Source organism: Oryctolagus cuniculus, chromosome 13, assembly GCF_051225735.1.
Source record: "Oryctolagus cuniculus isolate XC-2025 breed Fujian yellow rabbit chromosome 13, ASM5122573v1, whole genome shotgun sequence".
Taxonomy (NCBI): Eukaryota; Metazoa; Chordata; class Mammalia; order Lagomorpha; family Leporidae; genus Oryctolagus; species Oryctolagus cuniculus.
Window position 1 is genome coordinate 105,149,527 of NC_142879.1, and position 27,966 is coordinate 105,177,492.

Below are 27,966 nucleotides of genomic sequence, written 5' to 3' on the forward strand. Positions count from 1 at the left end.
GACCATTATCTTACCTCACACAATCTGCAAAATAGTTAATATGAAATAGATCAGAATATGGAAATAAACATGGTAAAACTTCTAGAGGAAAACATGGAAGAGAAAATCTTAATAACCTTGGGTTTGGCAAAAATTTTAAAATTAGGGTATAAATATGTAATATAAAAGCTGGTAAATTGGACTAAAATATAAATATTTTCTCTTCAGAAGACACTTAGTATAGTGAAAAACAAGCTACAGAGAGAAATAATTGCAGCACCTATCTCACATAAGATTTGTGTTTAGAAGATATAAGGAATATAATTGTGTGGAAGGTTTGAATGGACACTTTATTGAGGAGGAGATGGATGGATGATACCTAAACACTTGAAAAAATTATGATTTGATAGTGAAATGGAAGTGCAAACTATAATTCCTATGTACAATACTATATATAGGATGGTTAAAATGAAAAAGACTGTCCATAGCAGGTGTTGGTAAGGGTGAGGAGCAACTAGAGCTCTCATACTTTCCTACTGGGAATACCAAATAATGCTTTTACTTTGGAAAACGTTGTCACATGGTTTTTTTTTGTTTGTTTGTTTGTTTTTAAGATTTTTTAAGATTTTATTTGAAAGCCAGAGTTACACAGAGAGAGGAGAGGCAGAGAGAGAGAGGTCTTCCATCCCTGGGTTCACCCCCCAATTGGCTGCAACGGCTGGAGCTGCGCCGATCCGGAGCCAGGAGCCAGGAGCTTCCTCCGGGTCTCCCACTTGGGTGCAAGGGCCCAAGGACTTGGGCCATCTTCTGCTGCTTTCCCAGGCCATAGCAGAGAGCTGGATCAGAAGAGGAGCAGCCAAGTCCAGAACTGGCGCCCTTATGGGATACCGGTACTTCAGGCCAAGGCATTAACCCGCTGTGTCACAGCACCGGCCCCTGTTGCAGTTTTTTATAATATTAAACATACATTTAATTTAACATGTGACTCAACAAAGTTGTATTCTTAGGTGTCTTTGTAGGTATTGCCCAAGAAAAATGAAAGCATATGTCTATATAAAGACTTACCTTCAGGCCAGCACCGCGGCTCAATAGGCTAATCCTCCACCTTGTGGCCCCGGCACACCAGGTTCTAGTCCCGGTTGGGGCGCCGGATTCTGTCCCGGTTGCCCCTCTTCCAGGCCAGCTCTCTGCTGTGGCCAGGGAGTGCAGTGGAGGATGGCCCAAGTGCTTGGGCCCTGCACCCACATGGGAGGCCAGGAGAAGCACCTGGCTCCTGGCTTCTGATCAGCGCGATGGGCCAGCCGCGGTGGCCATTGGAGGGTGAACCAACGGCAAAAAAGGAAGACGTTTCTCTCTGTTCTCTCTCACTGCTCACTCTGCCTGTAAAAAAAAAAAAAAAAAAAAGACTTATCTTCAAATATTCATAGTAGCTGAACTGGAACAGCTTGAATGTCCACCAACTGATGAGTAGATGAACTAATTGTGACATATCCTTACCATGGAATACTACTTAGTAATAGTAATAGCAAGGATGAATCTCAGAGGTGCTGTGCTAAGTGAAAGAAGCCATATACAAGATATTGTGTACTTTTGATCCCTTTATATGATACTTTAGGAAAAGGAAAAACTGTGATGACAGAAATGAAGTCTGTGGTTTTCAGGGTCCAGAGAATGGCAAAGGAGTTGACTCTAAAGGGTGTCATCAAAATCTTATTTATAATTGTCATGCTGATTACTCTTTCCATTTGCTAAAACTGTACACTGTAAAATTTTGAAATTTATATTTTGTACTTGCATAATGTGGACTCCTTTACCCTAGATCTCTGGCTTATTCCAAATGTAGCCAGTGACTTTTTAATAGATTTATTTATTTTTAAGTATTGTTACTCACGATTTAAACATTTTCAGTGTTTCATTCCATCAAAGTTATTGTTCTCATTGAAGCTTATATTGCTCTATCTTTGATCTGTGATGGCTTACTCAAATTGATTCCCAAGTTCACTTCGACATGACCTCAGGGGTTGTCCTTGGTGAGAAAATTATAGTAACTTTGGGTTTGGCAAGGATTTTTTAAATTATGGTACAAAAATATGAAATTAAAAATTAGCAAATTATCTATATTTGTAGCGTTTATGATGATGTTTTCTAGTATTTATACATGTGAAATGGCTAAATCAAGCTATTTATATATTGCCTCACATGCTTACCAGTCTTTTATAGTAAGAACCTGAAAATTTACTTAATCAATTTTCAAGTATCCAATACATTGTTATTGACTATAATCAATATATAACTATATACTTTTTGATACAAAGGTTGTCCAAAATGCATCCTGACCTAAATCGGTAGCCAGCTGGCAGTCCTGGTTCTTTCTCATGGAGAGTGGTGTAGAGATCATAATCTGGATAATAATAGGTTGGGCTCCAGGACTACAGACAGTCATTATTTTGGGTCCTTTTTAATTGGACAGAGCTAGGATATTAAGATACGATAAATACATCTAGATTAAAACTGATACTTTGAGTTTAAAACCAGAGCTGCAGGATTTTTTTCTTCATTCTGGTTCTTTATATATCACAATCTCTTTTAAGCCATGCCAAAAATACCAGTTTTCACTGTCGTGTACCCAATTAGTGATGTGCCATATCCCACTCTATACACCCAAAAGTCTTAGACTAATAATTTTAGTAATGCTGACAAACAGCTTAAATTTTCCCTACACCTACCTTTTTCAATTATTTCTGTGCTAAGGATAAGTCTCAGTTAGAATGTACAAATTTTGAAGTCACTTTTAGAGCAGTTTCTCTCTGGTAAAACTATTAACTAGATACACAGACTAATTTTACATTTAATTTGGGGAAACTCCTTTTGAAAATTCAGTTTCATATAGTAGTTATATAAATTATTTACATAGTTCCAAAGACAAGTTGGGGTAACAAGATATGTTGAAAGAATTCTGTTTTGAGGTCAGAGCTGTAGCGTGTGCTTTGGTCCCTACACCCATGTGGGAGACCCCAGGAAGCTTCTGGCTCCTTGCTTCAGCATGACCCAGCCCTGACCGTTGTGGCCATTTTGGGAGTGAACCAATGAATGGAAGATCTCTCTCTTTCTCTCCCCTTCTCTCTCTGTATTCCTTCCTTCCTTCCTTCCTTCCTTCCTTCCTTCCCTCCCTCCCTCCCTCTTTCTTTTCTTTTCTTTTCTTTTCTTTTCTTTTCTTTTCTTTTCTTTTCTTTTCTTTTCTTTTTTTTCTTTTCTTTTTTTTCTTTTCTTTTCTTTTCAGGCAGGGTGGACAGTGAGAGAGATAGAGAGAAAGGTCTTCCTTTTGCCGTTGGTTCACCCACCAGTGGCCGCCACGGCCGGCGCGCTGCGGCCAGCACACTGCACTGATCCGAAGGCAGGAGCCAGGTGCTTATCCTGGTCTCCCATGGGGTGCAGGGCCCAAGCACTTGGGCCATCCTCCACTGCACTCCCTGGCCACAACAGACAGCTGGCCTGGAAGAGGGGCAACCGGGAGAGAATCTGGCGCCCCAACCGGGACTAGAACCTGGTGTCTAGTCCAGCACCACAAGGCAGAGGATTAGCCTAGTGAGCCGCGGCGCTGGCCTTCAGTACATTTTATTTACCTTAGCAATATTTTGGATGTCATGTAATAGTGGTAATAGAGATACTCTTTGATTATTCTTTTTGATAGTATAGTGTGGCATTGTGTGGTAATATAATAATTAATTCAACCAATCCCCTATTGATGATTGTATGAGTTGTTTCCAGTCTTGTGCTATTACAGATAGTGCTGCAATGAATAACTCTAAGCAGGTCTTTTTGTATTTTTGTCAGTGATTCTATGAGATATAGTCCTAAAAGTGGCCTTACCTATACAGAAAGTAAAGTTATATCCAATCTTGCTGGAGATTAGTGTGTCAGAGTTTTTCCTAACAATTTTGCTGAGTAGTTTTTCAGGCTTGTATATTTGCTATTTGGGTTGGTGATAAATAGAATTTCGTATTGGTTTGCATTTGCATTTCTTTTCCATAGTTAGCAAGATTGAATATTTTTTCAAATGGTTAAGAGTGGTTGCATTGTGTTTTTTGTGAGTTATTAGATCTGCATTCCATTTTTTTCTATATATTATTGGATTTTTTCATCTTTGGATTATATGTTAATGATACTGACGGATTGTAATGTAAGTTGCTGATTTCCTCCTCTTCCCCATATGTAATTGATTTGTCACTTTTCTGACTTTGTTCTTTTTCAAAGATACTTTTAAGTATTTGAGAAGCAAGGAGAAAGAGAGACAGACATGGAAAGATTTTCTGTCCGCTGGTTTACTCCAGATACCTACAACAGCCCAGTTTGGGCCAGACCAAAGCCGGGAGTGAAGAACTCAATCCGCTCAGGTAGCAGAGACTCAAGTCCTTGAACCATCACTGCCCTGCCAGGTGTTAGCAGGAAGCTGGAATTGGAAGTGGAGCTGGGACTCAAACCCAGACACTTAATGCCCATTCCGACTTTGGTGTTTGAGGACTTCTTGCTACTTGATCAAGTTATATACCAGAGTTTAGGAACTAGGAGGAGTAAGGGACTGGGGCATAGGATTCACGATAGTTTTTGTGAGGATGGGAAGCTTGATCACAATAGATAACAAGGAATTTGGATTACTGATGGGGATTTAGTGGGAACAGAAATAGAAAAGGGGGTTGATTTAACTCCTGCCATTGTCATTGTTAGTGGCTTGAGAGTTTGGGGCTGTAAAGAATTAATGCATTGAACTGGTAGTTGGAGGGGGTTGAGGCATGAGAACCAGCTGTTGCTGTATACTTTGATTATAGTCACCTTTTTTCAGTGGATCTCAGTGGGTGGGCTGTTTAGGAGGGCGTTGTTCCCAGCTAGCAGATAGAGATTTTTGCATGCTTTAGTTCTGTCTTGAGACTATCTTCGATTGGTGCAATGTGTTTTGTCTTTTAATTTCAACTAGACTTTTCTATTATAAAAATTAATTATAACCTTGCCTTTCTGTAGATTCTATGTTTGAGTGTTAACTTTAATAAATATTGGTTTATTTTCTTCTTACTCTTTCAGGCTACAGACAAGAGAAAAGCTTTAGAAGAGACCAAAGCCTACACAACCCAATCTCTAGCTAGTGTTGCTTATCAGATAAATGCACTGGCCAACAATGTACTCCAATTGCTGGACATTCAAGCCTCCCAGCTTCGGAGAATGGAGTCTTCCATTAATCATATCTCACAGGTATGTTTGTAAACAGTTTTAAGTTACCATTTGATCAACTGGCAGTATATATTGTAGTAGGTTGCCTGGAGATCTAGATTCCTTTCTCATGTTCTTAACTAATTATACTAAATATCTTGTTTAGCCTCAATTTTGAGTTAATTTTGTTTTTTTCTTATTGTGGTAAAATAAAGAAAAAGTTGGCCATTTTGACAGTTTTAACCATTTTTTACTGTACGGTTCATTGGTGTTAAATACATTGTTTTTCAACTGTAACCACTATTCTTCTTTTCTATGAACTTTTTTTGAGGTAAAATAAATGGCACATAATTAAAGCAAACATTTTTAAAAAGCTTTGACTCACATACCTACCCAGAGTCTAGTAATACATTCAACATAGTGAGCACCCTCCAGTTTTTCCCCATGCTCCTTTTTTTTTTTTTTTTTTTTTTGACAGGCAGAGTTAGACAGTCAGAGAGAGAGAGAGAGACAGAAAGGTCTTTCTTCCATTGGTTCACCTTCCAAATGGCTGCTACAGCCGGCGCAGTGCGCCAATCAGGAGCCAGGTGCTTCCTCCTGGTCTCCCATCCTCATGCTACTTTGTAATATCCCTCTCACTTATCCTCTGCATTCAGACTTTGTTACTATGGGTAGTGTACATTTTCTAGAATTTTAAATGAATGGAATCATACAGCATGTACTATGTTTTGGGATTATAAGTATGGTTTCTTTTACCCAATATAGTTATTTTGAGATTCATTCAAGTTGTATGTAAAAATAGTTTGCTCCTTTTTATTTTTTTGTTTTTTACCCTTTTTTTTAAAGATTTATTTATTTATTTATTTGAGAGGTAGAGTTATAGACAGTGAGAGGGAGAGACAAAGAGAAAGATCTTCCGTTCGCTGGTTCACTCCCCATATGGCTGCAGCGTCTAGAGCTGCGCCAATCTGAAGCCAAGAGCCTCTTCTGGGTCTCCCATGCGGATGCAGGGGCCCAAGGACCTGGGCCATCCTCCACTGTTTTCCTAGGCCATTGCAGAGAGCTGGATGGGAAGAGGAGCCGCCAGGACCAGAACTGGTGCCCATATGGGATGCTGGCGCTGCAGGAGGAAGATTAACCCACTGTGCTACAGTGCTGGCCCCGCTACTTTTTGTTGTTGAGTAGTTTCCATTGTTGACACATTTTGTTGATCTGGCCGCAAGTTGAAGAAATTTGGATTGTATTCAGATTTTCAGTGTTATAAATAAAACTTCATGGATATCTGTGTACAAATGCTTTTATTTCTTTGGGGTAGATACCTTTGAATAGGATAGTCTACATAGTAAATGTCTGTTTATAAAAAAATCACCAAATTGTTTTACAGAGTGATTATATCATTTTATATATATATATATATAATCATTCAGTTCCTATCTGAAGTGGATGGTGGATGTTGTCAAATATATTTTTGTATCTGTTTAAATGAGCATGCTTAAATTATGATGCAGCAGGTTAAACTGCTGCCTGCAACACTGGGCGCTGGTTTGAGTCTCGGCTGCTCCATTTCCTGTCTGGCTCCCTGCTAATGTGCCTGGAAGATGGCTCACCTGCCACCCACATGGGAGACCCAGATGAGTTCCAGGCTCCTGGCTTCAGCCTGGTCCATCCATTGTGGCCATTTGGGGAGTGAACCAGTGGATGGAAGATCTCTATGTCTCTTGCTCTCTCTGTGTAACTCTGCCTCTGGTTCACTTTTGGAAGTTCAGGGCCAATGTCAAGAACTGGGAACTTATCCAGGTTTCTCATGTTTGTGGCAGAATCTCAATTACTTGAGCCATCATCTCTGCCTCCCACAGTCTACATTGCCAGGAAGTTGGAGTCAGGAGCTGGGTATCCAACCAGGCACTCCAATGTAAGACACAGATGTCTTAACTACTAGGCTGAACATTCATCCAGATAATTTTGAAAAACCTGTTAATATGATGAGTTAAATTGATTTTTTGTTTGTTTCTAAATGTTAAACTGGCTGTCTTTCGTGGGATAAATCCAACTTGATCTTGATATATTATCAATTTTATTTGCTCGAATTTTATGGCTCCCCGTCTTCGTGGAGGAACGACACAGGACCCTGCGTTGTTCTTTCGTCTTCTCGGCCCTCCCCGGGTTTGCTGCTGGTTCTTCCCGGGTTGGCTACTATCCCTTCCACCTCCGTGGAAGGGCAGTTCCCCCTGGCCACATTCCCCACTTCCGCAGGGGAGCGGCACACCGCCGGCCGGCTCTCTGGGGGCTGCACAGGTGTTCCCCTTAGATGTTCCTGGTGAATGCCGTCTCTCTCCTCCTTTATAGTCCTCCTCCGCCAATCCTAACTCGGCTGCCCACACGCCGAGTACGCTGCTCTCCTCCAATCAGGAGCAAGTCCTACAGTTTATTGGTTGAACTGGAGGCAGCTGGGTAGAAGCTGTTTTCTCCTCTCCCAGGGCCATATTGTAGGAGAGCAGATGCATAGAATAAGTCTTAATTCCAGTAACTTAGTCTAGTCCGGTTGCTCCCCACAGAATTTTGTGATTTTCTATACTCTGTGCTCTTGAGGGTTATTGGTCTGTAGCTTTCATGTAATGTCATTATCTGATTTTGGTGTCATTGTAATGTGATTTTATAGAAGATACTGGACAATATTATATTTAGATTATATTCCATTTGAGAATTTTCTTAGGGAGATTCTTAACTGTGTATTTAATTTCTTTAGTAGAGATACAGGTCTATTCAATTTGTTTTTTCTTGAATGAACTTTTTGTGTTTATAAGAATTTAGCCATTTTATAGAAGTTTTCAGGTTTGTTTATATAAATCTGCTTATAACATTCCCCCTTGCCTTTATTATTTGTAGAATCTGTAGTGATGTCACTTTATTTATTTATTTATTTATTTAAAGATTAGTTATTTGTTGAGAGGCAGAGAGAGAGAATCTTCCATCCACTGGTTCACTCTAAAAATGGCCACAACAGCCAGAGCTGGGCCGATCCAAAGCCAGAAACCAAGAGCCAGGAGCTTCTTTCAGGTCTGCCACGCGGGTGCAGGGGCCCAAGGACTTGGGCCATCTTCTACTGCTTTCCCAGGCCATAGCAGAGGGCTGGATCAGAAGTACAGCAGCTGGGTTGCAGACTGGTGCCCATATGGGATGCCAGCACTGCAGGTGGCAGCTTTACCTACTGCTCCATGGCTCCGGCCCCACATTATTTATTCTTTTTTTTAAAAAAAAGATTTATTTTATTTATTTGAAAGAGTTACAGAGAGAGGTAGAGACAGAGAGGTCTTCCATCCACTGGTTCAATCCCCAGATGGCCGCAACGGCCGGAGCTATGCCGATTCAAAGCCAGGAGCCAGGAGCTTCTTCCAGGTTTCCCACGTGGGTGCAGGGGCCCAAGGACTTGAGCCATCTTCTGTTGTTTTCCCAGACCATAGCAGAGAGCTGGATTGGAAGTGGAGCAGCAGGACTAGAACCGGTGCCCATATGGGATGCCAGCACTTCAGGCCAGGGCTTTAACCTGCTGTGCCACAGTGCCAGCCCCTATTTATTCTTGATATTAGTAATTGATGTCTTCTTTTTCAGCTTGTCAGTATGGCTACCTGATTAGTTTTATTGGTCTTTAAAGCAAGCAACAGCTTTTGGTTTTATTGTCTGTATTTTTTTTTTGTTTTCTGAGTTTTTTTTTCATTCTGATCTTTAGCATTTTTTACTTATTTTGGGATTAATTTGATCTTAGTTTATACCTTCTTAGGATGAAAGTTTATTGATTTGAGACCCTTTGTCTTTTGTTTTTTTTGACAGACAGTTAGACAGTGAGAGAAAGACAGCTGGAGCTATGCCAATCCGAAGCCAGGAGCGAGGTGCTTCCTCCTGGTTTGCTTTGCGGGTGCAGGGCCCAAGCACTTGGGCCATCCTCCACTGCCTTCCTGGGCCACAGCAGAGAGCTGGACTGGAAGAGGAACAGCCAGGACTAGGACCCAGCACCCATATGGGAAGCCGGTGCTGCAGGCGGAGGATTAGCCAAGTGAGCCACAGCACTGGCCCGACCCTTTGTCTTTTCTAATGTGGGTGTTTGGGTCTGTAAATTTCCCTTTAATGTGCTGGCTGTGTCTCATAAATTTGGTTAATGTTACACTTTCATTTTTATCCTCCTCAAAATAATTCCTAATTTTTGAAAATTTTCTGACTCAGGTTATCTGGAAATTTGTTATTTAATTTTCAAGTATTTTGGGCTTTTACTAAGGACATTTTCACTATTGATTTCCTATTTAAAAAGTCTCCAAGAGTGGTTTTTTTTTTTTCTTTTTTTTTTTTTTTTGACAGGCAGAGTTAGACAGTGAGAGAGAGACAGAGAGAAAGGTCTTCCTTCCATTGGTTCATCCCCCCAAATGGCCACCACGGCTGGCGCGCTGCACTGATCCGAAGCCAGGAGTCAGGTGCTTCTTTCTGGTCTCCCATTCTGGTGTAGGGCCCAAGCACCTGGGCCATCCTCCACTGCACTCCGGGGCCACAGCAGAGAGCTGGCCTGTAAGAGGGGCAACCGGGAATGAATGCGGTGCCCCAACCAGGACTAGAACCTTGCGTGCTGGCACCGCAGGCGGAGGATTAGCCTAGTGAGCTGCGGTGCTGGCCTAATTCCGAGAGTTTTGTAATATGAAGTTTGTCAGACGTCCATTTGTCAGTAATCTTTTTTTTTTCTTTAGCCACTTTGTTCATTGGCATGTCTAGAGTTGTTCTAGTGACTGTAGTATATGCATTCCCGTATTCAACTATTTCTCCTTTAAGCCTGGTTACATTTATTTTGAATTTCATTTCTGGCTTTTTGTGTTGGCCAAATCTCTCTCTTATTCATTTTTGTAAAATATCACAGTGGCTCAAGATTTTTTTTTAAGAGTTATTATTTGAAAGGCAGAGTTACAGAGAGGCAGTGAGAGAGAGAGAGAGAGAGGTCTTCCATCTTCTGGTTCTCTCCCTAGATGTCTGCAATGGCTGGAGCTGCTCTGATCCAGAGCCAGGAGTCAGGAGCTTCTTCCAGGTCTCCTACGTGGGTGCAGGGGCCTGAGCACCTGGGCCATCCTCCACCATTTTCTCAGGTCATAGCAGAGAGCTGGATCAGTAGTGGAGCAGCTGGGAGTGAAAGTGGCACCCATATGGGATGCTGGCACTGTGGGTGGTAGCTTTATCTGCTATGCCACAGCGCCAGCCCCAAGATTGGGTTTTAAGGAAGTAGCACAAACACACACTTGAATAGTGTGAATGAACCAAATTATATCTGTATAGTGACCAGTAAACCTTAAAACAGTGGCATAATTGGTCCTGCATCTTAATGCTCATGTGTTATTTATGTGGTGATTGGTAGACTGAGGAACTGGCAGTAAAGTTCTTGTGGTAAGAAATTTGAACCGTGTTGTTGGGGGACTGGTATAATTTTCATAAAATCTGGTGACTGATATTCAGGCATGTTGGAACTGTACAAAGCACGTACTGCCTGTGTTTATGTTTCTCCAATAGCAAAACCTTTGCTTCCTCCACCTTTAATTATGAATGGTCTTTGTATTCCTCTGAGTCTATTTTTTTTTTTACAAAGAAATTTGTTTTTTTTTTTTCCAGACTTTTTTTTTTTATAATTTATTTATGTTGATTTGAAAGATGCAGAGAGAGAAAGATGGAGAGACAGAAAGATGTCTTTCATTTACTAGTTCACACCAGCAATGTCTTCCACAACTGGATCTGGACCAGGGCTAGCCTGGGGCTGTACCAGGCTGCATCCATGAGTCCGGTTCCCAGTGCGGCTCTCTCACATGGATGGCAGGGCCCCAAGTACTTGAGCCAACACATGCTGCTTCCCAGGGTTTGCATTTGCAGGAAGCGGAAATTGAAAGCAGAGGTGGGGCTTGAACTCCAGCACTCTCCTACAGGATGTGGGCATCCCAAGCAGTGTGTTTACCACTGCACCAAACACTAACCCCTGCTGATTCTATTAAAGCTTACCACATCCAATTTTCTTTCTGTGGAAGATATTTTAATTTGTATAGATACAGTTATTTCAGCAGATTGAAAAATAAAGCTTCTATCAGTTGATTTCTGAGACAAAGTTTAAAGTAAGATGAATTTTTTTTATAGTTTATCTATTTATTTGAAAGGCACAGTTACAGAGAGAAGAGAGACAGAGAGAGAGATCTTCCATCTGCTGGTTCATTTCCTAAATGGCCACAATGGCTGCGTGGGGACTGGATGGCTGGGGCGGGGCTGGAGAGAAACCAGGAGCCAGGAGCTTCTTCTGGTCTCCCAAGTTGGTACAGGGGCTCAAGGTCTTGGGTCATATGCTGCTTCCTTCCCAGGCACATTAGCTGGCAGCTGGATCAGAAGTAGAGCAGCCAGGACTTGAACTGGCAGCCATAGGAGATGCTGGCGTTGCAGGCAGTGACTTTACCCTCTAGGCCACAACACTGGCCCCATCAATCAAGTTGTTAAAGGTAGTCTATGAATTTTCAGATCAGGCATAATACTCTTCTTTATCTCCTGTTACAGACTAAGTTGTGTCCCATTCAATTTCATATGTTAAAGGTGTGCTTCCCTATAATTCATGTGTTGAAACCCTAACCTCAATAATGTGACTGTCTTTAAAGAGGTAATAAGTTAAAATGAGGTTACCAGTGTGGGCCCTAATCTGTTACGATTGATGTTCTTAGAAGAACAGATCAGTACACAGACATACCTGGCGGGAACATACACAGAAAAAATGGCCCTCTATAAGTCAAGGAGCAAGGCCTTCCGAAGAAGGCAGCCCTCTCAACTTGCTGATCTTTGACTTATTTTTTTTCTTTTAGATTTTTTTTTAAATGTATTTATTTGAGAGGTAGAATTATAGACAGTGAGAGGGAGAGACAGAGAGAAAGGTCTTCCTCCCATTGGTTCACTCCCCAAATGACTGCAACAGCTGGAGCCACACCAATCTGAAGCCAGGAGCATCTTCTGGTATCCCATGTGGGTGCAGGGTCCCAAGCACTTGGGCCAGCTTCCACTGCTTTCACAGGCCACAGCAGAGAGCTGGATCGGAAGAGCAGCAGCCAGGACTAGAACCGGCACCCATATGGGATGCCAACGCTGCAGGCAGAGGATTAACCTATTCCATCACAGCACCAGCCCCAATCTTGTGTTTCTGACCTCCAGCATTGTGAGAAAAGACATTTCTGTTGTGTAAGCTAATCCATTTGTGTTACTTAGTTAGGATTGTCCTGAAAAACCATTTGCAGTGCTTTCTCATCATCTTTGGCACTATGACTTTTATACTTTTTTGTCAGCTCATATGGCTATAATCTTTGTAATGGAACATTCAGTAATGCAGATTGATGAGTGTCATTCAAAAAGAAAGACAAGATATGATGAGTTAGAGTGCAAAAGGTAGAAGCATTCAGCAGTACTCACTTAGTCAGCTGGTTTACCATGAGAAAAATACACTAACTTCATCATTCAGTACTCTAACAGATTCATGTGTATGTCGGCTATATCTAAGATAAACTATGCTTTGCTAGGCTGTGAAATAGCCACCAAAGATATCCAGGTCCTGATCTCTGGAAATGGGAGTGTTACCTCGTATGGCCAAAGGAGCTTTGCAGATATAAATTAAAGATCAGGAGATAGGGAGATTATCCTGGATTATGCAGTGATCCATAAATATAATCACACATGCCCTGAAAAGAGAGAGAAAGAGGAGGAACTGACACAGAATAGAAAGTGATAGGGAAACAGGAGCCGAGTTTGGAATGACGTAGTGACAAGTCATAGACTGTCAATTGCTGCCTGAAGCTGGAAGCAGCAAGAAAACATTTTTCCTGGAGCCTTCCGAGGGCATATGACCTGGCTGACTCTTTGCTTTAGTTTTGTGAGACTTAGTTCAGATTTTTGGTCTCTAGAATTGTATGATGATAAATTTCTGTAGTTTTAAGCCACTAAATTTATGAAAATTAGTTAAATGAAAGTGGGAAAATAATATTGGTACTTTAATAAAATCACCTATAAATGTGCTATGACTATATTTGTATGAATATTTGGCAGATGTAGATTCTTTGTCATCTTCATGAAATAAACTAAAATTGTATTTTTAAAGGATTTAGAATGGTATAATATTCATGGGGCTGGCACTGTGGCTCAGTGGGTTAAAGCCCTGGCCTGAAGCACCAAATCCCATATGGGCGCGGGTTCTAATCCCGGCTGCTCCTCTTCCAATCCAGCTCTCTGCTATGGCCTGATAAAGTAGTAGAAGATGGCCCAAGTCCTTGGGTCCCTGCACCCACATGGGAGACCCTGAAGAAGCTCCTGGCTTCGGATCGACGCAGCTCCGGCCATCGCGGCCATCTGGGGAAGGAACCAGTGGATGGAAGACCTCTCTGTCTCTACCTCTCTCTGTAACTCTGCCTTTCAAATAAATAAAATAAAATTTTTTTAAAAAGAATTGTATAATATTCTTTTTTAAAAAATATTTATTTATTTTGAAAGAGTTACAGAGGGAGAGAGGGAGAGATCTTCCAACCACTGATTCTTTCCTCAAATGGCCTCAAGGATTAGGGCTGGGCCAGGCTGAAGTTAGGAGTCAAGAACTTCATCTGGGTCTCCCATGTAGGTCCAGAGGCCCAAACACTTGGACCATTTTCCACTGCCTTCCCAGGCCATTAGCAGGGAGCTGGGTTGGAAGTGGAGCAGCTGGGACACAAACTGGCTGGTGCCCACATGGGATGCAGCTATCACAGCTTTACCTGCTCTGCCACAGTGCTGGCCAGTGTGTAATATTCTTAAAATGATGAGGAAAGCATTTCTTGCCAAAGGGTTTTTTTGAAATAGTATTTTTTAAATTTACATCTTTGTTATTTTAAGATTGATATCGAACCTAAACTATTTCTAGCTTTCCTAATTTCATTGTAAAAGTATTGAGAACAAACAATAAAATGAGGTAGGGCAAACTTCCTTCTTCTGTAGAGGGAACAGAACTTTTATAAATTTAAATTAATTAAGCATTCTGGAAAAATTATTTTTATTTAAGAAAGAAAAAGAGAATGTTTCCATCCACTGGTTCACTCCCTAAATGGCTACAGTGGGTAGGACTGGAGCAGAATGAAGCCAAGAGCCAGGAACTCCATGTTGGTCTCCTACATGGGTGGCAGTGGCCCAAGTACTTAGGCCATCTTCTGCTCTTCTCCCAGGTTCATTAGTGAGAAGCTGGATTAGAAGCAGAACATCCCGGACTTGAATTGGCACTCTGACATGGTATGCCCGTGTTGTAAGCAGCTGCTTAGCCCATTGTGCCACCACTCTGGCCCCCCATTCTGGCATACTTAGCAGAGTTATTAAGAAGGCAAATTTAGGGGCTGGTGCTTTGGCATTAAGTTGCTCCAATTTGGATCCAGCTCCCTGCTAATGTTCCTGGAAAAGCAGCGGAGGATGGCTCAAGTGCTTGGGCCCTGCACCTACCTGGGAGACCCGGAAGAAGCTCCTGGCTGGCTCCTGGCTTCAGCCTGGCCAGAGCTGGCCATCAGAGCCATTTGGGGAGTGAACCAGTGGATGGAAGACTTCTCTCTGTAACTCTGCCTTTCAAATAAAAAAAAAAAAAAATCTTAAAAAAAAAAAGAAGGCAAAATTATAGATGAACAAACTGTAGTAGAGAATAATGCATTCCTCTCTGAATGTAAATATGTGTTATAGAACATATAAATGTTTATTGGGGTTATCAAAGGAATAAACCTTGTCTTGGCGCTAAACCTTATCATAGCTTTATCTAAAATAAAATTCTGGTTATTAGTGTATTGATAAGTAGTTTCAAAATTAATTATTCATCTAGATGTGTTTGTAATACCTAAATTACTGGAGTCTGGTTTTTAGTATTTTTTTTATATTGTGGAGGTTTATGAATGTTAGTTTTTTTTTTTTTTTACATATCTGGAGATATTTGAAGTAAATAAAAGTACTCTAAAATCTAATATTCGTTTCTGGTATCTGCTTTTCTTCCTTTTGTAGCTCTGTCCCAATCCCTCTCCCCTCTTCTACTTGTCCTCCTTTCTTTCCCTCACCTCCTTCTTTTCTTTCAACATTTCCTGCCAAAGAAACACATTTTTGGCTAACATATACTTCTAAGTTCAGTTTATTTATTTTTTTAAAGAACAGATATACTAAACATATCTTTTAGACTTTTTTTTTTTTTTTTTAAGATTTATTTTATTTACTTGAATGAGAGTTACAGAAAGAGAGACAGAAAGCAAGAAACTTTTCCATCTGGGGCTGGGCCTGACTGAAGCCAGAAGCCTGGAACTCCATCCGGGTCTCTAAGATGGGTGGCAAGGGCCCAAGCACTTGCGCCATCTGCAGCTGCTTCCCAGGTGCATTACCATGGAGCTGGATTGGAAATGAACTGGAACTGGCACCCAAATGGGATGCTGGCTTTGCATTAGAATGCTAGCCCCTGGGGCTGTTAGTTATTTATACAGTACCAGAGATTCATGGTATCAGAACAGTTATAGACTTTATTTGAATAATCATTCAGTGTGCAGTGCTCAGCGAGTTCATTTGTGGCTCATTGTAGGGCTGTGTGCCAGGCCTACCTCCCCCATTTTAGTCAATAAAGTTTTATTGGAACATAGCAGTGTTCCTTTGTTTGCATATTGCTGCTACAGTGGCAGCATTGACTATTTATGACAGAAACCTTATGGCTTGCAGAGCCTAAATATTTACTTTTGGCCTTGTCCAGGAAAATATGCCAACCCCTGATGCAGTGTTACTGAAACATTTATTTCCAAAAATTTTTACAATAATCTTGGGATTTGACTCCAACTACTTACACCAAGTAACATGTTTTAAAACTTTTCAGGTGGCCTGTGCTGTGGCATAGCGGGTTAAAGCCCGGCTTGCAGTGCCGGCATCTCATGTGGGTGTCAGTTCACATCCCGGCTGCTCCACTTCCGATCCAGCTCCCTGCTAATGCACCTGGGAAAACAGTGTAGGATGGCTCAAGTTCTTGGTCACCTGCAGCTACGTGGGAGACCTATAAGAAGCTCTTGGCTTTTGCCTGGCTCAGCCCAGGTTGTTGTGGCCATTTGGGGCTGAACCAGCAGATGGAAGACCTCTCTCTGTGTAATTCTACCTTTCAAATAAATAAACTAAAACATGTTTGGGGCCGGTGCCGCGGCTCAACAGGCTAATCCTCCGCCTAGCGGCACCAGCACACCAGGTTCTAGTCCCAGTCAGGGTGCCGGATTCTGTCCCGGTTGCCTCTCTTCCAGGCCAGCTCTCTGCTGTCGCCCGGGAGTGCAGTGGAGGATGGCCCAGGTGCTTGGGCCCTGCACCCCATGGGAGACCAGGAGAAGCACCTGGCTCTTGGCTTCGGATCAGCGCAGTGCGCCGGCCACAGCGTGCCGGCCACGGTGGCCATTGGAGGGTGAACCAATGGTAAAGGAAGACCTTTCTCTCTGTCTCTCTCTCTCACTGTCCACTCTGCCTCTCAAAAAAAAAAATATATATATATGTTTAAAAATTTTTTTTTTCAGGAGATTGATTTGCTGAAATTTATAAAGGAGCTGGAAATTGTGAGGAATAGGACTTGGGTCTTGTGCAGATTATATGCTGATACAAGTTGTATGTGTTTATAGCTTCTTTCATACTATATTATACCCCACATATAGAGGTGAGCTTGTTTAAGTAGAGATGGAAGAAGCTCCTTAAGGCGATTGGTATTGTTCTGACATCAACTGGAATACTACAGTGTACTTTTTACACTGATCGCCAGGGTTAATGCAGACCCACAAACCCACTCCAAATTTGATTCCAATAGCATTTACAATGTATTCTTTTGACCCACTGGGTACAAATCTGGATGGGTTCCCACAACCTACCTCAAGGTTCATTATTTATTAGAAAGACTCACAGATTTTGGGGAAGCATTATATTTATGATTACAGTTTTATTTTAAAAGATACAGATTGAGAATAACGAAATGAAGAGATTTATAGGTCAGGGTCAGGGTGGAGCCAGTAAATAGTGTTTGTATGTCCTCTCCTTGTAGAATATGGCCTTGTAACCCTACTGACAACATTAGTGGATTCACCACCCAGGAAGGAAGCTCCACCAGGCCCCACCAAATGTGTATTACAAGTTGGTAAAATATCATCAGAGTAGCTTACATTTTCCCTTTTAATTTTAATTACTTAAAGATTTATTTATGAAAGGCAGATTTTAGAGGGAGAGACAGGGAGAGGAAGACCTTCCATTCACTTGTTCACTCCCCAATTGTCCACAACAGCCAGGGGCTGGGCCAGGCTGAAGTCAGGAACAAGGAGCTTCATCTGGGTTTCCCTGTGTGTACAGGGGCCCAAGCACTTGGGCCATCTTCTGCCACTTTCCCAGGCATATTAGCAGGGAGCTGGATCAGAAATTGAGTAGCTGGGACTCGAACTGGCACCCATATGGGACACTGGAATGCAGGTACCTGCTTAACCCACTGTACCACAGCACTGGCCCCCAGGCTGCAATCTGAAATTATTAGATCTGGGAAGAATCAGGAAAATGTGACCAAACTTGAACAGAAAAAATAATCAAGGGAGATGAAAGTTGAAGTGATGCCCGTGTTGGACAAATGACCAGCCCTTTATTCAAGAACTTAAAACTTTTTGTGCTCGAAGGGAATTTCAAGATGAAAATTCTGGTCTCACTCTTCAGTGTTGTTCTCATTCTGTAACCTGTGTTTAACAGTTTGCTGGGTTCTTGCTCAGGCATTACTCACTGTCTCCTTGGTCTGCTTCCTCCCTGGCAATGTGTTGCTTGTTCAGTTAATTCACGTGTTGCGGTCTGAGAAACAGAAACCATTCTAGCTGTTAGTATAAGTTAGATCTCCCTAAATAAATCACATAACTTGCAAGAACAGAAACTACAGACACTGGTAGTGTTATTGAAATTACCAAGTTTAAGAACTTGATTCAGATTTCAAGCCAAGGCTTAGAAAGCATCTATAACCGTTGCTCCCTGAACTTCCTGTTGACACTCTCCAAGCTAGTTACTGGGTATGGTGCCAAGAGCCTAGCTGTTGCTACAAATGCAGTTGCCTCTGAGCATCTAAAGAATTGGAGAACGGACACCTTGAGTACCACTTCTGTAAAAAATCTTACTTGCTTGTCCATAGAAAGTAATATAAAGGGATAGTAAGAGATCTCCGTCTCACTTTAAATTTCCATATCTCATGAAAGTCTGTCTTTCATAGATCAGGAGTTGTATCCAGAAGCCTAATGGTGAGAGTAAGTGGAAAAATGTTGCTTTTAGCTTTTTAGGCACTACAGACAAGAAGGCGCTCTTGATGGGCTGACATTGTGGCACAATGGGTTTCCACCGGCACCTGTTTGTGTCCTGACCATTCCACTTCTGATCAGCTCTCTGCCTATGGCCTGGGAAAAGCAGTGGAAGATGGCCCAAGTGCTTAGTCTCCTGCCACCCATGCAGGAGACACAGATGAAGCTCCTGGCTTTGGCCTGCCCTAGTGTTAGCCATTATAGCTGTCTGGTGATTAAACCAGCAGACGATAGATCTCTATCTCTTGTCTTTTCCTCTCTCTCTCTCTCTAACTCTGACTTTCAAATTAAATAAATAAATCTTAAAAAAAAAAAAACACTTCATTTTGGAGGGGCTGGATGTCTAATATAAATAGAGTACAGGGAAGCTTTTAGTGAATTCTGTGTTGAATGAAAAGTACTTTGGGCATACAGTTTGGGGAGAACTGTAGAGGTAACATTTGAGTTGGGTTTTGAGGTGTATGTGTTTTTATGTTTTGTTCCTGGAGTACAGATACATCCTGTTATGAGTTAAGAATGTTAGACAGAGACATGGGTGGTCTTTTCAGTGTGACTAGGATGGAGGGTGTAATGTTTGAATGAGGAACATACCTGTAGGTTAGTGTGGCAAAAAAAATCTAATTCAAAATTCTATTTCATTTTCTTTGAGGATGAATGATGGTTGATGTCGGGGAGTGGATGGAATGCTTTTCTTTCTTCCTACTTCATGCTGAAGCTGTGCAGCTCCTGATTAAGAGCAACACGCTCAGCAGGAATAAAGCAGATCCCAGTCCTCCTGAGAGCCGTCAGCTGCAGAGTGATGGGAGGAAGTCCGAACCCAAGGAAAGACCGAGTCTCTTGGAGATTAGAGATTGTGCTTTCAAAGTAAACAGCAGTCTGTCCTGCCTCTGTTCAATGTGGTCTTGGATAACTGAATCACTCAAGTCCACATTGTGCCTCAAGTAAGCTTTTTATGGTGCCAGGGAAGCAACCCTCCAATGCTCTCCCTGTGGATTACAAAGTTTAGGCTGAACCATTTCTTTGTGTCCCAGCTAATAGTATAGCCAGGTACCTTCTCATCTCAGAGGTAAAGTTGCTTTATTTTCAGAAAGGAACTTTGGTACCATCCTTCTAACTGACCAGTTGTGACCAACAGCCAGTTTGGGAGTCTCCTTCCAATTCTCATGTCCTTTTGGTTGTCGCCAAGCCATTCACCAGACTACTGTTCAGACTTCCCTATCAGTTTGAGTCTTCACGGCAGCCTAATCCTGTTGAAAGCCAGGAAATCGGTTTTCACTTTGTATAGTTGTCTAAAGTTCTTGATTCCTTAGCATGATTTCTTAGCATGTTTTCTTGTAGCTTTCTGTGATGCTCAGCTTTTCTCTTTTCTTTTCTTTTTTTTTTTTTTGTAATGTTCTTTTTACTTAATCTGATTTTCATCTTTTTTTTTTTCTTCTTAAAGATTTATTTATTTATTTGAAAGAGTCAAGGCAGAGAGAGAGGTCTTCTATCAACTGGCTCACTCCCTAGATGGCTGCAATGGCCGGCATTGCGCTGATCTGAAACCAGGAGCCAGGAGCTTCTTTTGGGTCTCCACCGCGGGTGCAGGGGCCCAAACATTTGGGTCATCTTCTTTCTCAGGCCATAGCAGAGAGCTGGATCGAAAGTGGAACAGCCAGGACTCAAACCAGCACCCATATGGGATGCCGGCACTGCAGGTGCCTGCTATGCCACAGCGCTGGCCCCATTTTTTTTTTTTTTAATTAATTTATTTTTATTTGAAAGGCAGAGAGAAAGAGAGAAAGGAAAGATCCTCCATCTGTTAGTTCATCCCCTGGATAGTCTCAGCAGCCAAGGCTGGGCTGATCTGGAGCTAGGATCCAGGAGCTTCTTCCAGGTCTCCTACATGGGTGTAGGGGCCCAGGGGCTTAGGCCGTCTTCACCTGCTTTCTCAGGCACAGTAGCAGGGAACTGGATTGGAAGTGGAGCAGCCAGGACTCAAACCAGCAGTGCCCATTTGGGATGGTGCCTCCTTGGTTTTCCATAATCTGTTTGGCTACTCTGAAATATTTTTAAAGGATTTTTTTTATTTATTTGAAAGAGTTACAGATAGAGGTCTTCCAACTGCTCGTTCACTCCCCAGGTGGCTGGCCGCAACAGCTGGAGCTGCTCCAGTTCAAAGCCAGGAGCTTCTTCCATGTGGGTGCAGGGGCGCAAAGACTCAGGCTATCTTCTACTGCTTTCCCAGGCCATAGCAGAGAGCTGGATTGGCAGTGGAGCAGCCAGAACTAGAACCGGCGCTCATATGGGATTTGGTGCTTCAGGCCAGGGCATTAACCCACTGAGCCACAGCGCCAGCCCTGTTCTCTTTCTATCTGCTCAGCACAAGCACCATCTGAAGTCTTCACTGACCAGCTCAGGGTAGAGTTTCTGGTGCTCTCTGTACAGTACCATCTAACTTGTGCGGGTGATGATTGAGTGTGTATGTCTCCCCTACCTTACTTAATCTTGTAAGGACCATGGTTTATTCATTTCTGTATCTTCAGTCATAGTACCTGGCCCATAAGTGTTTTGGAACATATTTGTTGAATTGTTATTGCAGCAGTGTGATAAAGTGTTCTGTGAAATCGTAAAAACCTGTGTTTGAGTCCCTGTTGTGCCACCCTGTGACTGGTTCACATTACTTAACTTCATTCAGTTTCGTTTCCTTTATGCAAAATTGGGACAATTGTGCTGACCTAGCAGATTCAATAAGGAGTTGTACGTAGAGCATTTAGCCTGGCACCTGGTTATAAAGTGTTGGCATTAATAGTCATTATATCCGTCACTCCTCCTCTCTCTTTTGTCAACCTCCCTGGGGCTCCAGGCAGCATTTAAGAATGTTCATGTTTCCTAATCATGCCCCTTTAGTATGTTTCCATCTTCTCTGCCAAACACATGTATGGATCAGACCATTGTTACTGAAATTTGTTTCCTTCCACTCCCGGGACGTTGCTTCTCTGGGCTCATCAATGATATCTGTGTTCCAGATCTAATAGTATTTGTTGTTGTTGATGTTTCTGTTACCTCATCCTTGTTGCTTTTATTTGTAGTAAATACTAAAGTTGTAATTATGTTTGTTCATATGCATATTTAATTAAACCTCTTCTTTCATTACAGATAAGCTGAATGATGACAAGTTTAATCAAGTTTAATAATGACCTGTTTTGTGTTTCACTGTGTTTCTATTCTCTTCTGGCACGGAATAGATCAGAAGCCATTGAATTACTAGCACAGCACTTGTGAAGATCCATAGCCTTTTGCAAGGAAGGCATTATTATCAGTATTTTTTTTTTAAGATTTTATTTTATTTATTTGACAGGTAGAGTTACAGACAGTGGGAGGGAAAGACGGAGAGAAAGGTCTTTCTTTTTTTTTTTAATTTTTATTCATTTATTTATTTTTAAATTTTTTTACAGGCAGAGTGGACAGTGAGAGAGAGAGAGACAGAGAAAGGTCTTCCTTTGCTGTTGGTTCACCCTACAATGGCCGCCGCGGCCAGCGCGCTGCGGCCGGCGCACCGCGCTAATCTGATGGCAGGAGCCAGGTGCTTCTCCTGGTCTCCCATGGGGTGCAGGGCCCAAGTACTTGGGCCATCCTCCACTGCACTCTGGCCACAGCAGAGAGCTGGCCTGGAAGAGAGGCAACCGGGACAGAATCTGGCACCCTGACCGGGACTAGAACCCGGTGTGCCAGCGCCGCAGGCGGAGGATTAGAGAAAGGTCTTTCATCTGCTGGTTCACTCTCCAAATGGCAGCAACAGCAGAAGCTGAGCCGATCAGAATTCAGGAGCCAGGGGCTTCTTCCCAGTCTCCCATGCTGGTGTAGAGGTCCAAGGACTTGGACCATCTTTTACTGCTTTCCCAGGCCGTAGCAGAGAGCTGGATCAGAAGAGGAGCAGCTGGGACTAGAACTGGAGCTGCTATGAGATGCTGGCACTGCAGGCAGAGGATTAATTTCCTGTGCCACAGCGCTGATCCCTGTCAGTATTGTTTTAAGAAGATTCTCCACGTCAAAGTAAAATAGTAGCACACTGTTGCACCATTTGGATTATCAATTGTTTGGTTTAGAATCTTGAATAGGTTATTTCATGTGGCCATGAGAGGTATTTTTGCCTGCCTGTTCCCTGAAAAAGTCACAATGTGGAGAATTTTGGCCCCGGCGCTGTGGCATAGCTGGTAAAGCTGCCACCTGCAGTGCTGGCATCCCATGTAGGCGGCAGATCAGGTCTCTCTCTCTCTCTCTCTCTCTTTTTTTTTTTTTTCCCACAGGCAGAATGGACAGCGAGAGACAGACAAAAAAGGTCTTCCTTTTTTCCGTTGGTTCACCCCTCAATGGCCGCTCCGGCGGCACAGCACGCCAATCCAAAGCCAGGAGCCAGGTGCTTCCTCCTGGTCTCCCATGGGGTGCAGGGCCCAAGCACTTGGGCCATCCTCCACTGCACTCTCAGGCCACAGCAGAGAGCTGGACTGGAAGATGAGCAACCGGGACAGAATCCAGCACCCCGACCAGGACTAGAACCCGGTGTGCCAGCACTGCATGCAGAGGATTAGCCAAGTGAGCCGCCGCACCGGCCCAGATTGGGTCTTGCTTGATCTGGTGGTGTTTCTGTAAACACTTGACAGTCTCTTAGGGCCACCTTAAAGATGCAGGTCACCACTTCACTGGAGGAAGACCAGATAATGTCTGAATTCCACACAAGAAGTACTCCCAAGGCTGTAGTTTGCTTATGGGTAGGGCTTGTGCTTCTATAAAGAATGTGGTGTTGGGGCCCGGCGCTGTGGTGCAGTGGGATAAAGCCCTGGCCTGAAGCGCCAGCATCCTATGTGGGTGCCGTTCGAGACCCGGCCGCTCCACTTCCGATGCAGGTCTCTGCTATGGTTGGGAAAGCAATAGAAGATGGTTCAAGTCCTTGGGCCCCTATACCCACGAGGGAGACCCGGAAGAAGCTCCTGGCTTTGGATTGGCCCAGCTGTGGCTTTGGCAGGTAATTGAGGACTGAACCAGTGGATGGAAGACCCCTCTCTCACTCTCGCTCTCGCTCTCTGTCTCTCCTTCTCTCTGTGTGATTCTGACTTTCCAATAAATAAATTTTTTTTTTCAAAATGTGGAGCATCTAAAGAATGCATGTAGTAGATCAGAATGTGTAATCATTACCAGTATATTCTACTCTTCCACGATTCCTTGCCATTTTTGTGAAATGACCAGGTGAGAGTTATTCAATCAAGAAATAGACGAGGGCTGGCGCTATGGCATAGCCGGTAAAGTCACTGTCTGCAGTGCCGGCATCCCATATGGGTACCGGTTCCAGTCCCGGCTGTTCTGCTTCTGATCCAGCGCTCTGCTGTGGCCTGGGAAAGCAGTAGAAGATGTCCCAAGTCCTTGGACCCCTCTACCCACATGGGAAACCCAGAAGAAGCTACTGACTTCTGGCCTCAGATCGGCCCAGCTCCAGCTGATGTGGCCATTTGGGGAGTTATCCAGTGGATGGAAGATTTCTTCCTCTTTCTCTCTATACCTCTGCTTCTCTGTAACTCTGCCTTCCAAATAAAAATAAACATAACTTTTTAAAGGTAAAAAAAAAAAAGTAGTAGACAGGTGAATTGACTTCTACCATTAAAAAACAATTCCCAGGGCTGGTGCTGTGGCATGATGGGTTAAAGCCCCAGCCTGCAGTGCTGGCATCCCATGTAGGTGCGTTTTTGAGTCCCAGCTGCTCTACTTCAAATCATGCTCTCTGATATGGCCTGGGAGGGAGGGCAATGGAGGATGGCCCAAGTACCTGGGATCCTGCACCGGCGTGGGAGACTCTCAGGGGGCTCCTGGCTGCTGCCTTGAATCAGCTCAGCTCTGGCCATTGAGGCCATTTGAGGAGTGGGCTGGTGGATAGAGTACCCCTCTTTCTCTTTGATTCTGCCTCTCTCTGTAACTCTTTCAAATAAGTAGAATAAATCTTAAAAAAAAAAAAAACCTATATCTACAAATCACATTGCATATGTAAAAAAACTAATTAAAAAAGTTCTCTATGCCTATTACTTATATTAAAAATACTCATGTCAGATAATGTCATATCCGTCCTTAAACTTTGCTTTCAGGTTAAGGCCGGATGGTAAGCATGGTGTTGAAGCAAGTCTAACTTTGCTTTTCCTTGCCTTTATAGCTTTCTTTCTTTTCCTGTGTTGCCTCAAACTCTAAAGGCATCCTCATTTATTTACTGTTTCAGCTGCATACCTTCACATACTGGCAAAGGTCTGCTGGAATGTTTGCCCCTCCCCCCCATTTCCTTTGACTAACCCCAGCTTACTCATTAGGCTTCAGCTTGCCACTGCCTCATGAAAGCTTGTTCTTCATCCCAGAAGGCTAGGTTAGATCTTTTCACGTGCTGCTGTGTATCCCTTTGTGTGACAGATAACTTCTGTTTGATCTTGCTGATCTGTCTGCTCCCTCTCCCTGGTCCTTGCTTTGAGAAACTTACTTGTATGGCTCACGCCAGTGAGACTGCGAGACTTTGGCCTTTGTAGTTCAGCCAGTTAGGTATAGACAGTTGGAAAGAGGAAGGAAGATAAGCTCAGAACAGTACTTTTCCCGCGTTCTTCCCTGTGAGATTGCTGTGGACTGCAGAGTCCCAAGAAAGCTCCCTGCTACTCCCCAGGGGCCTCTGTATGTGACTTTGTTTCCAGGTTCTAGGCCTCTTTGCTGCTGGATTTAGAGGTAGTGGTGGTGGTCCTGCTGCCAGCACTCATTCCTGGATCAGCCTTTGTGGTTCTCCTCTCCTGCATTCCTTTGTGTTTAGGTCCTCTGTCTGGAGTTCCCTTCTCTGACTAGAAGTCTGATTAATATATCCCGCCATGTATTATTATATGCGTTCTGTCTCTGAATTCATTTTACTTTGTTTGATTGATTGGAGCCAGAGGCACATGGAGAGCCAGAAACCTAATCCGGGTGGCCTGAATGTAGTAACTCGAGTCTTTCCTGCTGCCTCCTGAGGCCTGCTTTAGCAGGAAGGTGGAGTCAGAGCCAGTCCAGGAACCCTGGTGTGGGACACAGATGTCTTACCACCAGGCCACACACACTGCTCTCAGAGCGTTTGGATTCCATGTCTCCTTAGCCTTCTTCATTCTGCATCAGCTTCTCAGTCATTGTCCTCCCCACGCCCCCACCTTTGCTTGAAAAGCAGAGTTACAGATAGAAAGATCTTCCATCTGCTGGTTCACTCCCCAGATAGCCACAATGGCTGGAGCTGCTCAGATCAGAAGCCAGGAGCCAGGAGCTTCCTCTGGGTCTCCCATGCGGGGGCAGGAGCCCAAAGACTTGGCCATTTTCCACTGCTTTCCCAGGCCATAGCAGAGAGCTGCATCAGAAGTGGGGCAGCCAGGGCTTGAACTGGGACTTGAACTAGTGCCCATTTGTGATGGTGGCATTGTAGACCGGGGCTTTAACCCCCTGCACCACAGTGCCGGCCCCTCTCAGTCTTCTTTTAAACTTCCTTTAAAGACATCACCTGATATTGACACTTGAAAACTTATAGTCCAGTTATTTTGTAGAACGTCTCTTAGAATGATTATATTCGGGTGATAATATCATAGTGGACTTCTTAGAGCTTCCTGTTTACAAACTCATTTTCCTATTTTTTTTACATTCTGAATCTCTAAATGGTTTTAGTTTGAAGACTTGAGAATCTGATTGTTAGGAAAATGGCACAGTTTTATCTATGGCGTGATCTACACCCTGACACCATCGTAGGCTCTAGCCCTGCCGCCATTGCTGGAAGCCAGGTGGGCACATGGCCCAACCACTGGTGTTGAGCTCCACCCCCATCCTAATTGGATTCGCTGCTCCTACTTCCCTTCCCTGCCCCCTTGCAAAGTTTTGAAAGGACCTGTTCCTGAACATGTGGTTCCCTCCCTTCTCCCTCTGTCTTGTCTCCTCTCCCTCTCCCTCTCCGCTCTCTGCTCTTCTTTCCTCTCACTTGTGCTCTCTCTCCCTCTCCATCTCCTAAACTCTGTTTCTGTCTCCTTTTCTCTTTCTCCTTCCTTGCCTCTTCCCTCCGGTCTGCTGGGTTTTCCCCATTAAACCCTTTCCCTTACTTCAGTGTCTGGTGTGTTTTGTGGGGACCTTACACTGATAATCTTTAAAGTTAGAGGAAACCTGTAAAGAACGTGGCATGTACATCAAGGTATAGCGTCCCTAAATATATATTTTGTGAGAGATTGCCAAAACCTACTGTCATAGAAATTTTTTTTCAACTTACCAGAAATAATTTAATTTGGTGTTGGCGCAGTGGTGTAGTGGGTTGGACAGCTGCCTGCAATGTTGGTATCACATGTGGTTGCCTCTTGAACTCCTGGCTTTACCATTCCTAATCCAATTCCCTGCTGGTGCACCTGGGAAAGCAGTGGAAGATCGCCCAACTGCTTAGGCCCCTGTACTCCTGTAGGAGAACCAGGGGGAGTTCTAGGCTCCTAGTTTTGGTGTGGCCCCGCCCCAGCTGTTGAGGCCTTTTGGAGAATGAACCAGCAGGTGGAAGATCTCTCTCTCTGTCTCCCTCTCTCTCTCTCTTTCAAATAAAGTAAATAAATCTTAAAATAACATTTCCTTTGCTATAATTAGATCAACTCTAATTGAAACATTCTTTGTCTTCAGAATTCTGAATAGTTCTTGGGAACTTAAAAGGCATAAATAAATACAATTAATTGTGGCAGAACGTGTTTTTAAAATAGCCTTCAGAGTTAAAAACTGTACACATTTCGTCTTTCAGTTTTAGTGCTGAAATACATTGAAAATCCTAAGGAAGGCAGTCAGAATCACTCTTCTAAGCTATTTTTAGAGTCCCCCCCCAAGCTGGTTTCCTTTCTAGCCACCTGCAGCTCTGTGTGCAATTGCACATGTTTATTTTTTCAGATCACACCCTGTCCATCCTTGGCATGTGACTAGCTTCTCTTATGCTTTTGGCTTGTTCTTTTTGAAGGCCAAAGTGTAAGTCATAAAGTCTTCATTAAGTATTTAAATTCATTTAAAGTATTTAAAAAATAAAATACAGCATCATTGTGGAATAAAAAGCTCTGTGCTTCTAGGACTCTTTTCATTATGGCTTATGTTGATACTAATATATAATATACTAATATATAGAATACTGGCTTATCTTTTCCATTTTGTAACTTCTTTCTGGTTTTAGGATTTATCTCTTATAATATATAACAATTTTTAAAAAATACACTGGTATTTCTTTTCAGGAGGCATTTCATGTGGTTATTGACAAATTTAAATGAATCACTTTTAATTAGTGTTTTTTGCTAATGTCATCTGTTTCTTTATTCTCCTTCCTTACCTTCTTTTGGATTCTGTGTGTATGCCCACTTTTGCTTGTGGTGAACCATTTCCTTCTGGGATTTGTACATTTGGATGGTGGTCTCAT

The 27,966-nt window shown here is 42.9% G+C and overlaps 1 protein-coding gene across 15 annotated transcripts in view; it reads left to right on the top strand.

Annotated features, from left to right (window-relative positions):
• The window catches only part of ABI1 (abl interactor 1), a 120,007-nt gene that overhangs the window by 41,475 nt on the left and 50,566 nt on the right, over window positions 1-27,966 (top strand). For all 15 annotated transcript variants that reach the window (XM_017347632.4, XM_051820985.3, XM_002717269.6 and 12 more), the window contains exon 2: window positions 5,056-5,223. In XM_017347632.4, the coding sequence (XP_017203121.1) occupies window positions 5,056-5,223 (168 nt within the window). The remainder of the gene's footprint in view (window positions 1-5,055; window positions 5,224-27,966) is intronic.